The sequence below is a fragment of the Diadema setosum genome, chromosome 10, assembly GCF_964275005.1.
Source record: "Diadema setosum chromosome 10, eeDiaSeto1, whole genome shotgun sequence".
NCBI lineage: Eukaryota > Metazoa > Echinodermata > Echinoidea > Diadematoida > Diadematidae > Diadema > Diadema setosum.
Window position 1 is genome coordinate 13,400,289 of NC_092694.1, and position 16,642 is coordinate 13,416,930.

General features: G+C 40.0%; 1 protein-coding gene across 1 annotated transcript in view; it reads right to left on the reverse strand.

Annotated features, from left to right (window-relative positions):
* Nucleotides 1–13,827, reverse strand: part of LOC140234082 (melanotransferrin-like) — a 37,810-nt gene extending 23,983 nt beyond the window's left edge. The window contains exons 1-2 of the mRNA XM_072314161.1: nucleotides 13,752–13,827; nucleotides 4,192–4,349 (exon numbers count right to left, since the gene is read on the reverse strand). Of these exons, the coding sequence (XP_072170262.1) occupies nucleotides 4,192–4,349; nucleotides 13,752–13,827 (234 nt within the window). The remainder of the gene's footprint in view (nucleotides 1–4,191; nucleotides 4,350–13,751) is intronic.
* Nucleotides 13,828–16,642: the final 2,815 nt, after the last annotated feature.

Here is a 16,642-nt window from a genome sequence, read left to right on the forward strand (position 1 = left end):
ATACCTTTGAACATCTGCACACACATGGAGACACATAGACATGCGAAGACTAAGAAATTTCTTGTTTAGGTAATCACATGAAAAATATGTAATCATTTTGACTTATAGAAATTCATATTATATTAAAACTAAGCCAAAATAAAGTTTTTTTTAAACTTTCTCATCTTCAAATAAATAAACAAAAATAGCAAAATGCCGTACGCATTCGGCTGCACTCAACTTCAATCTATCTCTTGAGTTAAGAAAAATAACAGTCCGTTATCAAGATCAAAATAACCAAATACTCAGTCGGTGTTCATTGGATGTTCTTTTTGAACAGAAAAACAGAAAAAAATCCCCCCCCCCCCCACAACCAAAACGAACAACAAAAGATACACCGATCATTCTTCCGATTTTTGTCATGAGATCGGCATACTTCTTTGACCGCTTGGATGTTAGTTTTCAACTGCATTCATTATTATCAGTGCGCAATACACACTATCAAGGCTTTAATAGGCAAAACACCAGCTGTATTCAAAGTTGGCACTGATTTTATTTAAAACGAATAACAATTAAACAAAATTAATGACCTTGATAGATTATACAACTGCAAGTTTCATGTGTGCTTAAACTGTAAAGATATGCGTTTCTAAAGTAGATTTGAATTGAGTTATACAGGCAATTTGTCTAACAATTTGAATTTAATTACTACCCAATTGTCACATTCAAAGGGCAGTAATATCCATTGTGGAAGAAGGTGAATCTGTCGATTTAGTGTGTTCACACTGTGTGTTCAGATAGCTGACTACGTGAAAACGCCCCGAATTTAACAGTGTCAAGATTATTTCACACTGTGCGGTTTTTTTTTTCTCAGGATATTCACATAATAATGTTAGGTTTCACACTTCGAATTGATGATTCACAACGTGATATGCTCGAATCTGAAAGTAGGAAGAGAATCACGCTGTGTTCACAATAAATTCACACAGTGCTTCACATTTTGTTTCACGTTGTGGAACACTGTGTTCTTCAAGCAGGGGAGGAAAGTCGTTAACCACACACACGGAGGAGAAGATGAGAAATTGTTGCTAGTAATACAGTCATGAAAAACATTCATATTTCAACTCTTCCATTTTCCCGCCGTTTCAAACACGCTAGTAAGCTCTTTCGAGAGTTAGCTATTTGCCATTTTCCTGAAATTTCTTCTCTTTTTAAATGAGATATCTATAGAGCTTCGTATTTTGAAACACTGTAAAATCAACCATGATACACACAAACGCACACACGAAATATCTGCATTCATTACCCACGCCGATGAAAATCGGCAGGGGGTTATGTAAAGGGTTCCGTATGTTTGTTTTGTTTGTTTGTTTGTTTGTTTGTTTGTTTGTTTGTTTGTGTACAAGATAACAAGAGAACGGGTAAACGGATTTGCACGAAATGTTCAGGGGATGTTTGGATAATGGCAGGAAAAAATCGATTAGATTTTGGTGACAATCGGTTGACCCTTGCAAATTCTGTGTGACCTTGAAGTTTTGACCCTATGGTATAGTGACCACTCCGAAAATTTCCCGTTTCTCACTTTGCGATTTTCCGCTACCATACGAAAACCTAAACTCCCAAACGATCCGACTTCGCTGCTCAAATGTTCGTAAGAATTCCGAAATTTACGTTTAGGCCTGTTTGAGGGACTATGTCCTTCTAGATTTATGAAAGTTCGTTGGTGCAAAATTGCATCGGGGACGTTGCGGCGCTCGTTGGTGACCGCATACTGGTGCAGTAGACATTTGCATTCAACCCATGCATTGAATAATTCCCGTAGACACTAATCATAGGGGTAATTGCCTAGGGGGTACGTAAATTTTGTTTTTCTTTTGCGCTTTTGCGGATACCATCAAAGATCGTACACTCATACGACATTTGATATCATCACACTCTCGGCTTGCTATAATCAAAATATCAGAAAATGGCGTATTTCTCGATTTTTAGCGTTTTTCGGCGACCCGTCGCGTAGACAATACTCTTAAAACTGGACTTAATTCGCGCGCGCTTGAAAGTTCCGATTCTGCACTTGACGGTGGAATTTGGGATTTTCGATGGATTTTGGGAGGAGACTAAAGGACTTTTCTGTTGTGAATGAGTGTTACCGTATGTGAAATGATGTGATTTGCGTGTGATGTGACTGTAGAACCAAAGATCGTACACTGAAGTGTACGATCTTTGGTAGAACTCACTGGCTGGTGATAAAGCACACTGGCAATTAAGTGACCGAATTCTGGTAGATGACCGAATGCACATCATGTTTACCCGACTGTGTACTTAAGGCGTGGGTCTGCCGCCTTTGACGGCCCCTCTCTAGTTTCTAAATGCCTAGGTTTTAAATGCCTACTATAAGCTGATACTCCCGATTACACATTTCCTTTTCTTTACCCCCTTTACACCCATAAGAAGAGTGTAACGTCAGCTGTTTCTAAACACAAAATGGAATTAAATCTCATGTTTAGCGAAAAGCACTTGCTTTTAACAGGGGGGTTCTTAAAAGGGAAGGATTTTTCTTTATCTTTCCATACACTGGAAGTATTATGGTCATCCGGTTAGAGTACTGGAATCTTACTAAGGATACTTTGAGTTCATGACCGGCCATATCCCATTAATGCATACACTCTGTTACAAAATTGCACAAGATTATTGAAACAATTTTTCGTCTCTGTATTGGTGCATATGACAAACATTGAATCAGTCCCTACTATTGGTAAGTGCTATAAAAGAACTGTATGTCTTCATTGCATTAGCTTTGTAATCAAGACATTGATATATGTATTGTTCTTTCAACAATGAAGAAATAGACATATGAAATTTTAATTTTATGAATTCATGAGTTTTAAGACGATATGTGCATATTTCATGAGCCTGGTGTTAATGCCGTTTAAGAAAAATAGAAATATTAATATCACAATCATAGATGTTCCAGATGAAAAGAACACAATACGTTCATAATGTGTTCACATAGTCGGCTAAGGTGAAAACGCCCGAATTTAATTGTGTATAGATGATTTCACACTATGGTGTGGTTTTTCACAGAGTTTTCTTATAGTCATGTTCTACTTCACACTTTGAGTTGATGATTCACAGTGTGTTCACAACATCAAAACGCTCGAATTTAACAATGCGAAGAGATTTCGCACTGTGTTTGGGACAATTTTTTCTTTTCAGTAAGGGTATGACCTTGAAGACAGTCCATTAGTACTAGGGGGATCATGGAATTCTGTAAAGGGGGGGATGACTAATATTTCTGGTGTCACTTCCGGGTTTCATTTCATTTTTTTTTTTCGTTTTATTTCTTTTGTTTTTAGCGAAAAATAAAGGGGGGGGGGGCGTGCGCCGGTTTCGCCCCCCTCTGGATCTGCCACTGAGTACTGTAAACATTAATCCATAATATGTTATAAAATGTGCTTTAGAATCTCTGCAAACTAATTGGTCAATATTATTGTCAAGCATTGATTTTTACTGATCCGCACTGAGCCATGCGTCCGGTAAAATCCGAACGCATGGCTCAAGTCTTGTATAATGTTGTAGGTGTACCGGACGCATGATGGGGAAAATGGTTGTAGTTTATGAATTTACGGGCCCATTTTATAACACAATGATGCACAGGCCTATTTCGTGGATCAGTGAAAATTGGATGTTCTCGTTTAACTTTGGTATATATAAAAACCCACTCGCTGTGCTCGTGGGTTTAAACAGTTCTAAAGTTAAACTCGCGCATCCAATTCTCACCGATCCACTCTGTCCTGTGCATCATTTGTATACTGATGTTAAAGGGACTGTATAATACTGGTTGAGGTGGGGATTCAGGTTTATAACATTCCCTAAGTGAGATAATGAAAAACCTCTTATAAAATGTGAAAGAGCATGTAATTTTAAGAAGGATTCAACGTTTATAAGATGAAAATTGTTTTCAAATGGCTGAGATATAAAAACCTGATAATAATAAAAGGTGACATGCAACGCCTATTATTAGGATCTTTTTGTTTCATCTTGTTTTTGGATATCTCAGCCAATTCAAAACCGATTTTCATCAAATAAACTTTTGATACCCTTTAGAATTGTATGCTCTCTAACATCTCATAGAGTGGTTTATGAATATCTCGCAAAACGTTAGATGCTAAATCCTCACCTCAACCAGAACTGCACAGTCCCTTTAAATCTTACCGCATGTTCTTCCTTCCTCACGCAATCCACTTCGAGCTCCAAACTGTAGGCTACAAAGGAGTTGTTCATCTGAACGCATTTGGCCTCCTCCTCGTCCGAGATCGTGCACCACCTCATAGGAGGTTTCTTCTCCTCCGATGATGCGGTCGTATCTGGAACTGATAAAAAAAAGAGAATTAGTGATGCTCTGTGATAATAAGAATTTTGATAACTGTACAATCACAATGATTATGATAAAACTGGTGATGATGATGCTCAGGATTTTATTTTCGTTAAATTCCTATCGAGCACCCTTCGAACACGATGCAGTTTTAGTCACAACGATTTGCACCACTAGCGTATAGAACTTAAAAACAGCAATAAAACGTGAAAACAATACCGTTCATGATGATGATAATCATAGCGTTGAAAACACTATTTCAAACTTAGGTAGCTGAATTTAGCGATTGTCGAACATGACTGACTGAATATGAATTTTATGAGTTGTATGCTGCCATCACTGAAAAAGATCTTTGAAAAAAATAATATAATAAGGCGTCTATTGAATGGTTCATTCTACTCCTAAGGGCTTTTTACACTTGTAAAATTTTACTTAGCCCCGGACCAACGGTGGGGCTAAGGGGGGGGGGGGGGGGCTTAGCCCCACCGTTGGTACGGGACTATCCTTAGCCCACTTTCTGTTTACACTCGTTTTTGCCAAAGTGGGCTAGTAGTAGAGTCATCTTGGGTGGTTCCGTGACCAACCTCTCTGAACCTTTTTTTCTCAGTGGATTTGTCATTCTTAATCATTTTGAAGGAAAATGAGCTCCTATGTACCTCACAAAAATGATGGGAATTTTTTCTACAGCCCCAAATTCAAAATGGCCGCCAAAATGGCTGTCACTGCCTATATCTCAGTAACTAATTCACCTATAGGAGGTTGATTTTGGTGTTTCGACATAGGTTTTGGGGGTTAAGAATTACCATGCTTCTTTTTTTTTTTTTTTTTTGGGGGGGGGGGGGGTAAAACATGTTCATTGCAGTGAAATCCAATATGGCCGCCAATATGGCCGCCAATATGGCCGCCAATATGGCCGCCGACATACATTTGCTATTGTTTCTCGATTTCTAAGTTGTCTAGAAAGCTGATCTTGATGTCAAAACAAAGGTTATCGGTGTCAAGCTTTCTGTTGATACCATAATCTGGAATGCTTACATTATGATTACATAATTTTTAACATTCATCACATCTGGAAAATTTTGATGTCGCCGACTGTTAACTTCAAAGTCCAACATACCTTAGTAGTCGGCTACATCACTATCTCCACAGGAGTCACTGACACTATCAGTACATGAGGCATCAATGTATGAGTCACTGTCACTATCAGAATTACTCTCTGCACCATTGCTGCTCTCATCACTGTTGCTCTCTGTGTTTTCCTTGGGTGGTTCCGACATGGACAAGGGAAGTGGGGGTTCTGTTGATCGTACAGGTAGACACAGTCCGTTTACCAGATGCCATCCATGTCCTATCGGTGATGGGTGACTTTGCATCTGAAAATGCTTAAGCAAATATGCAAGATAGTTTGCACGAAGCAGGTGCTGATACAAACTGTCTGAGTCGGGCATTAATCGCATGGTGCTCTTCTTCTTCTGGGCCCTCCACTTTGCAGCCCGGGCTTCTCCTGGTGTCTTGTTTCTGGAATTACCATAGACGTAGCGAATGACGAACTGTTCTAAATCGCTGATGACATCCTGTGGGGCTGGAAGCTGGGTGCCACATTTTGCAAGCAGACTATGGGCCTCTTTCGAAGTGACCAAGCGTCCTACAATCCGCAATTTACTTGCTCCGAAAAAAGCAGAGTTATGGTCACATCCACTAATGACATGTATTGCAATGATGGATTGAGACATTGCTTCACTGCACAGACGTTTGGCATCAATCAGATGATGTTTGCGTTTCAAGCACAAGTTCCCTGACGTCCTATGAGCAACATATGCTGCTTGGACATAGTTGTCAGTGTCTTCTGTGTCAAGTATAACTGCTGCTTTGTAGCCATCTGACCGAAGTGCACTATACATCGTGAACATGGCAGTGTCTGCTTCAGCTTGGAAGCATAGGAGTTCAGGCAAATCCTCACCCGTAGTGAGATTCCGTGCGTAACTGCCTACTACACAATAGATAATCTCGGTCCCTGTTGTTAACGCCACTTTCTGGAGTTCCTTTTGAAGAAATGCCTGTAGGCGGATCTTGTTAGCAGGCTTACCTAGCAGGGCATGGAAATCCTTGCTAGAGGGAAACTTGTCCTCTGCCTTCATGAAGACATTCTTTGTTGGCATCTGTTTCTGTCGAAGTGTCCTTTCACTGTCTTTAATGTTGTAGTCCTGGTCGTAGGAATCATTTACGCAAATGATCCTCTCCGCATTTCGGTGCCTACTCTTGATAGTGTTCACCACTTTCTGTGCATAGTCGCCCCAGGTATACTGGCTTCCGTCCCTCTTCTCCCTGTCCTCAATGGTCGGGACTGCAAGACGCCACATGAGACCCATGTCAATAAGGGATGTATACACCTCAGGTTCTGGAGTCTCATCCATGGTCAGTTTTTGTAGAAGTTTGCTTTTCTGTGACTTGCGGAATGTTCCGTTTGCATTGAAGATAGAAAGGCACTCAGGCGTGACACGATGCTGCAAGATATCTTCAAGTTGCAGTGTCCCACTGCTGTCAACTAGTCCAACAACTGACGCCATGGCATCGCGCTCCATTCCCTCCGCCTTACCCTTCAAATTGTCGGCTACTCCTCTTTTCACTTCTTGACTGGAAAAGTTCTTTCGCTTACTCCGATGAACTCTGTCATTCAAAGTCTTGGTTTTCGAGTATACCCTCTCATCCATGAACTCCTTCACTTTTCTCCTACCATCCGTCTTGGCTGATGCCAGATCTACAGCAAGGGAATCGCAGGCTGGGATTCCTGACTGAAGGGACCGCAGTGTCTGGTTAGCATGGTCAAACGGGTCACACTCAAATTCATTGAGACACGAACTAATATCCTGCACCGCTTGTTCATCCTTCCTTCTTTTGCTAGATGAGCAATCTGCATGCTCTGTTTTCCTATGCTTCTTGCGATTAGCATGATGATGAACAGCTCGTCTCACTCGATTGATGTTATTCACGTTGCGTGTATTTGATAGGAGTTGTTTCTCATTGTTCAGGATGGCCAGCCAACCAGACTTCAGCTTGGAGCCTTTGTTCATAGTTGACTCAATCCATATGTCCAGAGCGACACACGAATACGGATTTCCTGTCATGGACTGAGCAAACAAACCATCTTCCATGAATGCAGCCTGTTTCTCAGGAAGGGTATCAAGAACTGCAATGAAATCTGGAAGATGCCGACCATACTTGTCATTGTCGTAGATTTGCATCCATGGAAGCATCAGTTTGAGCGAAGATTTGTACTCATTCCAGTTGCTTGTTCTGAGTGCGTGGATATTTTGGGTCAGAATTTCCACCATTTCCATGAAGGATAACCAGTATTCTGCCAAGGGGGCACCATCGAAATCCCTGAACAGTGTCTCGATAAGGTCTTTTACCTCTGCATTGTGCTCTAACCCTGTGTGTACATCCGCAAGTCCTTGAGCATCAATCTCATGTCTGAGTTTGGCAAGAGATGACTTCACCTCTTCGGATAGAGGAGAACCTTCCAAACGCTTGTCTAGGGCATGATGAACCAGAGTCTCGTAGAACAGGCGAAGACAGCGAACCCCACGCTTGAAGTGTTTTCCACGGAGGGCTTGATCAACCGATCCGTCTGCAATAACACCTGCAGCTACCAACACATCTGAGAGACCCGATCCATGGAACCTTTTGTATATCGTGTACATGAATGACATCTGAATATGAAAGGCACCCATGAATGGTAAGATTTTGCTGAACTGTTGTGGGTTTTCACTTTTCAGCTCTAGCATGAGCACGTAGACAGGATGGTCACCAACGATAATTGCGAAAGGCATCCTTTTCTCTTCGATTGCCTTTGCGAGCTTACATAGAACATCATTGAGAACAGTCTTACTGGGTGGATCGGGATAGGTCATGTGGTATATAGCTCGACTCTTCTCGTCAGCATTTGACATTCTTGCCTGGAAACCTGAAAACCCTGGTACAGTCTGTTCCTCCGGTTTAGGACGTGTTCGGTCATCCTGAGCTCTAGCCAATGCATGGATCACACCACGAGTTCTTTGCATGGATGTGTCTTGAGGAGGGCTGTCATCTGTGGCTCGTTCTCGAATAGGCGGTTCCCCACGCTTAACTGTCTTGTACGGCTTGACGTGCTGCATTTCGCCTCCAATCTCTTTGAGAGATGTTGATAGGAACTGAGGTGTTAAGTTTGTTCTCTCCTCCTGATTTTCAGAGGGTTCATCAAAAGTGTCTGGCTGCACGAACATGACGTTAGTTCGATGCGCCTGGCCAGCACCAGTCAACGTGTCACTCTTAAAGTCATCATTGTCGACTACAGCAATTGCAGGCTTCCCAAAGGCAAGTTCGGAGGGACAGTTAAGGGAACCCTTGAGGTCACTGAACACCCAGAAATCTCGCAACATCAGAACGTCATTGTAGCTGATGCCTATGCCATCTTTGTGCAGGAGGTCAATGATCTCTCTACTTTTGGTTAGTCCATGCAGCAAGACAGAGAGATTCACCTCAAAGGCAGTGCGCATTCCCGTGATGTAGCTTGTGAGGATCGACCCAATTGAACGGACAGCTGAATTGTCGTCAACTTCTGACCTATTTGGGTGTTTTAGCCATGTTATCAGCTTTAAGAGGAGCTCATTGAGGTCCTCTTCTCTCTCCAACTCTGATACATTTGGAGGCCAGGGAACAGTATTTGTCGCTTCAACTTGCTCTCTTAGTCGTACTGCAACATTCTTCACCAACTGGTCATCGCTTATACCCAGCGAAGATAGTGCTGCTTCTACGTATGAATCAGCCGCTCTTCTATCAAATACCATTTCACTCACATTTTGCTGACTGCTTTTATGAAACCCGATGTCTTCCTCAAATTCCTTTAAGAGAATCTCCTTCACGTAGCTCGACTTTACCTTGGCTTCATGTCCATGATTTGAGATAATTCGTTGGTAGTCCTGCAGTAGACTCTGCACTGTCCGAAATTCATGGTTCTCAAAGATCACCTGACGAACGTGATTGAAGAAGATGGCTTGTGCTTCTCGTAGATTAACATTCTGCAGGTGTTGAGTAACTTCATCTGAAAGAGGCTTGGCATGGGAAATGTAGTCACGCCAGCAGCCCCGGTGGTAGCGGATTTCCCAGCCGAAAGCTGTTTCACAGTCCGGAATTGATGCAATCAGTGTATTGAGCCTCGACCTCAGGACCGGATCTTCCACATGTACAGTGTGTAACTTGAATTTTTTCCAGGCGTCCTTCGTTGATAGGAGGAGCAACTGCCCCCAGTCACGATGACTACTTTTGTAGGGACCTCTATTGCACCACACGCATACGTTTTTGTCGTGCACAATACCTACACTTGACCGGAGCTTCTTGGGAGAAAAGGGGCTGGTGGCTGGAGATGGATCCTTCTCACCTGATTGGTTACCTCCAAGATCTTTGTCTAGTTTGCGTTTTCGTTTTTCTGCTTGAGAAAGACAGCGCTGGCTAGATAAACTTGTGTAACAAGCGCTGTGCATGTAATAACCTTCTGGCCCATTCTCCCAGTCCACATTTTCATGTACGTTTTGAAAACGATCAAGTTCTTTCCATCGTAAAGACTTTTCCTGAATGGAATCCCATTTTTGGTCAGTGATATTATCCAAACAGTCACTTTTGGTACATGTTTGACCGCAACATAGAATGCATGCATGTTCGTAAGACGTCGATGACAATTCATCGCTGCCACTCCTTTCGGGATTCATTTTATCCATCACTTTTCATGTCAGTGGTTTTCATCAGGATGTGTCTGACAATGAAAACCAATGCATCATATTTTAGGGAACAGGAGTGTAAAATATTCAAAGTAAAAGGAATAACCTTGTCATGACACAACTTTAATAAAATTCATAGATATTTTCATACCACCAGCTTTGTCTCTTCTTTTGTTTTTTTCTTTTGGTGAAAGTTTGCAAAAAACATCAAACAAGAAAAAGACAATTTTTCAAAGTTATATAACTTACATGTGTAACTTGATTTGAACATGACCATCCCTGATGAAAATTATGTAAAGTTTATGTCATCATTGGATTTCAAATGACATTCATTGTGAGCAATGTATTGCCCTCAACCATGCTCAGGTTAGCATTTTTTGCCAAAATATGTCAAAAATGTGAATATGCCTCAATATGGTAGTTAGTGCCCAGATACCCCTCCCCCACTATGTTTTTAATTTTCTTCTTTGATTATCAAGACAATACAATTCTGCTTCCAATGAGCCCTCAACCACACTCAGATGTTCATTCTTAATGGGGATGGCTAGTAACTGATCACTGGGAATCAATGCTGGGGAATGATTGTTCCAATCCTTGTGGGATTCATTTAAGAGTACCAGGTACATTATATATCTATTATTTTGTGAAAATTATTTGAAGAGTGTGTTTGCAAAAACCGATACTTAGTAAGTCCATTTTTGAAGATTTTTAAGTACGGTCACTACATATAAAGGTACATTTTTTAAGTTATGGCCAAAAGAAGCGAAAATTTTCTTATTATTCTCTTTATTTTTCTTGACCTCTAATCGCAAATATCTGCACTTGGCAAATATGGACTTATCGGTTTTTGCGAACAAACTCTTCATTTGCATCAGAATGGTATCATATTCAAGTAATGTGCAATTTAATGTTTCCAGGTTAGCATGCCTACACAGTGACAGGGCATTCACCTGCACATTACTTGAATATGAGACGGTTCTGAAGCAAATAGGCCTATTTTTTTCACACAACAATAGACAATGTACTCTTAGATGAATCCCACAAGAATTGGAACAATCATCCCCCAGCATGCACTGATCAGTTACTAGCCATAACCTTTAACAAAGTTATTTATTCGTTCCCATACTTGCCAATCTGGGCGCACTGTGTATTGGTATACGTTGGTGTGGCATTATGCGTCCCTGCGAAATTACCGGTAGGAACAGGCTACTCTGTAGCAACACTGCAGTGGGCGGGGGACCATTGACTCTGTTCACAGTCACAGGTTGTACCGTCTACTGTCATTACTGTAACAAGCAGCTTTGGCAATTTGCTAAATTGGCCTGAAAAAAAAAATGTAACAAGATTGAGCCCTCATAGACTAGCCTTGTCTGTGAAATACCTGGCTTCCTCGGTTGAACTGGACATACAAAACTATTTTGCATCTCAGTGCACATCCAGTGCACAATGTCCCATGGTGTGCACAAAATGAAAATTAAGCAGGCCCAGGATTTTGTGGAATCCCACCAACGTTACATTTCTTGAAAAGGGTTAGGCCTTTTATTAATCACTTTCCCACATTTAATTTTCCTTATTTACTTTCTTGAAACCATTTTAACTTTAAAACCTTATGAATACACACATCAAAAATTAATCTTGCTTGTTTAATAGGCCTACATGAACAAGATACACTCACACACAAATACACACACATACACAATAATCAAATTATACAGACAACTTCCCATTCAAATTTGGATTGAAGCAGGTCTTGTCCACTTTTTTTTTAATCTGGGTCTGAATATAGAGACTAACTAGTGTAGGGCGCACAGTTGAAAAAAAAAACAAGGATTTTAGCGGCACTTTTCAATCAAATGAAATAAAATAAAAAGGGGTTGTATTGTATTTTCTTAACTGACTCATTTTATATTACAAGTAAATAATTGCTGATTCTGAAAAGTCTTCATTTGAATAGTTTTTAAGATATAGCGCAGTAGTTCAAACATTGCCAACACCAAATCATATATGTGGGACTGAAATGTTAAAAGCAATTGTTAACTATCTGATAGAAAATAAGAAAAAACATAATTACACAAAAAACCGGATAATTACATCATTTTTTAAAAGGTAAGTAAAGGGTGTACTTACAGATTTTGTTATTCAGAAGCTTGAAATGTCCAGAGAGTATACATTGTAAAACAATATCCCCAATAAAGGTCCATTGTTCACAGATTCATCCATTGTTACAGCAAGGCCAGGAAACTCTTGACCAATCAGATGTGAGCACTCATGGAAATTAGGGTAATCCCCTGTTGTGCTAGTCTATGACTTCAGACAGTTTGTACATTGAGTGGCAGGGCTTTAAAAAAAGTGAATTTGGGCTGTAAAAAAAAATTCCCATCTTTTTTGGGAGGTACATAGGGGCTTATTTTCCTTCAAAATGGTTTAGAATGGCAAATCCACTGAGAAAAAAAGGTTCGGAGAGGTTGGTCACGAAACCTCCCAAAATGACTCTACTATAGCCCCACCAATAGTACGGTACTATCTGGCCCTGCAAAATAGCAGGGGTTAGCACCGCAATTGCGGTGCTAGCACCGCAATTGCGGTGCCAAGCAAGTGAGTGTAAACAGAACGAAAAAATAATCCTGGGCTAAGCGACGGAGACGAAGTCCGACCCTCACTGACCAATCAGAAACGAGGTAATCAAGTGCTGCCGGTGCGTGCGTGTACGTGTACAGTACACAGCGTAATTATGAATATTCATGTGGTTTGGAAAGTCCGGGGCTAAGAAATACGAGTGTAAAAAGGTCAGTTTTCTCCTTAGCCCCGGACAAGAGATAGTACGGGACTAATTGGCGAGTGTAAAAAGCTGAAAAAATTTGGTACGGGACTAACGATAGTCCTGGGTCAGAGAAAGTCCGGGGTTAAGAAACACAAGTGTAAAAAGCCCTTTACACTGTTTTCTAAGGGAAATACTGAGCCACTTTTAGATTTTTTACTTTTTCAAAGTGTAAAGCGCTTATTTTTATCCATATTTTTATACCGTCGTATGTACATAATATAATTCTATAATTTCAAAGACTGCTTGTAGCATGTAGAGAGTAAAATGATAATACAGCTCAGATCTTTAAGAGCTTTTGAACTATTGCTAAACACCGTCTTTATTAAATACTTGTTGTACTGTTATAACAATTGCAGTATGGAATGTTTACTCAAAGAACACAAGTCTATAAAGTGACTAGCAGAAAGGTAAAGGAACAGTTAGCTATGAGCTAAATCCCTGTATGATGATTTTTGCAGGCAGGTAATACAAAAAAAAAAATGATAGTAATGTAGATCACCCTCATCACCAGTCTCGGTGTTGATGTGTTTTTTATGCTTTTCTGGAAAGAGGTGTGTTATTAAATTTGACATGACATTTATTAATGATGATCAAGGAGTATCGTTATAACATCAAGTCTTGAAATCCAATAGTAGGAAGGGAATCATGTAACAACGCAATGACATAACATAAAAGTATATATGATTTCGAACATATCTTCGGTAAAATGGATAGTGCACTCGCCTTTGCTCTAGTGGGTTTGCAGGAACTTGCTCACATACATTTTAACCATAATTGATTTTAGCTGCATTCTTAAAACCACTACATTTAAAAAAAATATATGTACCTGGAGATGACATCGAGGTGGGAACCCAAACGGCAAATGCGATGAAAACTAGCGTGATCATGGCGGGATTCGACATGTTTTCCAAAGTTGCAAATACGATTCTCACTCAGATTTGTCAGAAAACGTGGGCAATCGTGCTTGTGTCTTTCGTGCAGTGGTTGGTTATGATTACTGCTGACCAAATTCCTCGAGTTGCGAGTCTATTCAAGAGAGGCTGTCTCGGATCATCTGCATCAACAGAGGGAAGAGTAATTTTATGAATTGTTTAAAACTTTCTTAAAGGCTGGAAGACGAGCTAGAATTTCATTGGTCCAGAGATTGACGAGCATGCGCATGGCATTGAGAAGAGCGCAAGGTGAACTTGAACGCCATGCCTCAAGAGTTTATTCAACCGGGCCGGGACTGTCCCCGCTTTACACCAAACAGGACGAGTGAGAGGGGTTAGGGCGTTAGGTGTCAAATGTCAATCTTCAGCCAGACGGAATGTGATCTCGAATTTCGGAGCCTCCAATAAGAAATCATACGGAGAATGTCAGTGGTTGGGAAAGAAAACAAGTACCCGTACCAGTTCGTGCGTCAATTTTGTTCTGGAAGGATTCCACAGTTCCAGGATGTGATCATGTTATATCAAACTTGCGAACGTATTGCACATATCTGTTTATTTCTTCGTTTGTTTGTTGTTATTGTTCCATATTCAACGTTTCAACAATGAAACCATGAACGTAACAAACAAAAAAATGAATGGGTAAATTGTTAAGTACAGCATTTAGGACAATTAAACATGCGAAATATGAGGAATCTACATAAAAGCATTGTTTGTAAGGTGTAGATTCCCAGGTGTTGATATGAGATGAATATTTACTTGATGTTTACAATTGAAAAGAATAAAAATTCATGAATTAGGGAAATAAAAACGTTGAAGAACATAAAAAAAAAGACAAAGAGAAGACAAAGAAAACAATGTCCGCAGCACAAAATTTCTAGAGAGTTGCGTGATCACCCCAACAAGGTACAAGTCAGATACATTTTCAATGACAAGATTTATACAAGATTACGTGCCACTGATATCGAGTAATATTTGAATGTATAACTTTTCACTTCCTGTAGTCAATCCTTCGATCACCACTAGCTTTCCTATGCTGATTCCATTAGCTTAGCATCAAATCAAATCAAATCAAGTTTAAACGGCAAATTGTCATTTTTTTTTTGCGTGTGTGTTTGGTTTTCTTTTTCATTATTCTTTGGGGACAACTATCAAGCACCTGTTTAAGATAGAGCTCTGCATTTTCTTACACTCTAAAACTAAAAACAATGTATTGTTGACTTCTTTGATTTCATTTGATTTGCTCAAAGACGTTGATAATCATTGTGATCATTATACACTAGCTGATTTACACTTTTGCACATATTTTCGAACGGAATTGATGTTTGTTTTATGTGCTTTATTATAAGGTGAAATTTCATTGCATTTGATATATAGACGAGCAGCATATACCCAGGGTGGAGATGAATGCGTGTGCGTATTCAAGTGGATTTACTATATTAATGACGTTCACTTAATTCTAAAAACATAGAAGTTGCTTATTGTAAATATTCCAATTTCCATTTCATCAGTTCTCAAAGTCCCTTTCTGGCCTACATCAACACATAACTTGTCACATTTTTACCTCCCATAATCTGCTGCAGAAATGCCTGCCGCCCAATGAACCAAATGAACTTTGAGAAAATCAAATCTTACAGTTTAGACGCATTCAAGCGAACAAAAGATGGGATGTGCAAATTAATCCAACAGGTCAAATAAAAACCCATTTCGAGAGATGACTCATGAAAACAGAGTAGTTACACGTTGACTGAGTGCATCGATACTGATAGTACGTGGAGAGGAGTTAAAGGAAGTCAGAATTTCATCATTTTGTCAGGAATATATGCAGGTGTCATAACAATAAAATCTTCGGTTGTGAGTAAATGAGACTAAAACCACGATTCGTACAGACGTGGCTACTAGCTACAACACAATTATAACATTTCTACCGTAAATTACAGAGTAGGTTCTACCCTTATGTTTATTCTGCTGTTGTTTTGATATGATGGCAGTCACGATTAGACTGGTACTTCAGAGAACATGAAGGCTGCCTGACTCTTTTCATATCTAACGCTGTATTTTACCAACTAAAACGCCGGATGTTCATGAGCGAGACTCGTCATGACGATGGCATAGCAAATGACTTTATGGCACGATTCCAATCCGTGAGCATTTTGCGAAATCGTGGCTGGAGTATCATATATTAGTTTATTCGCTTGCCACTTAATTCTGGCTCTACCATCTCCGCGTGTCATTCTTTTCCCAGGGCCCGTAGCGTAAATATCTATAATGTATTAGAGGTGAAACACTACTTCTCCGTCTTCATTATATTACTTCACTAGTGATGCTTACAATGATTATGCCTGGCCACGTATATCCCAACACTTCTTAATTAAGTTTGCGTACTCATACAAATGTCGGAAACGTTGTAGCAATATTTGGTAGGTGAGTTAGAGTTCGGCATACAAAAGACACAAAGTCACATGAAATCTCTCGATAACTTGTAAACTGTTCTTTGTTATGAATAATATATTTTCATATTCTTACCTATTCTTCTCATTTATGTCACTGTGAAGAAAAGATAATACTCTTCGTGTGTAGATTAGATTACCAAGGTATATGCTGCGTGTATGCTCTCAACACCTTAATATTTGCCTTCCTCCTGCTTGTGTTTTTCCCAGCTCGATCATTCTTTCATTAAAAAAATGTCAAATTGTGTTGAAATTGTCGTCATATCTTCATTAATGACAGCTCAATACGGTAGTCAAACCTTCATAAAATTGTCGGATCAGTTTGTGCTTTTATCGCA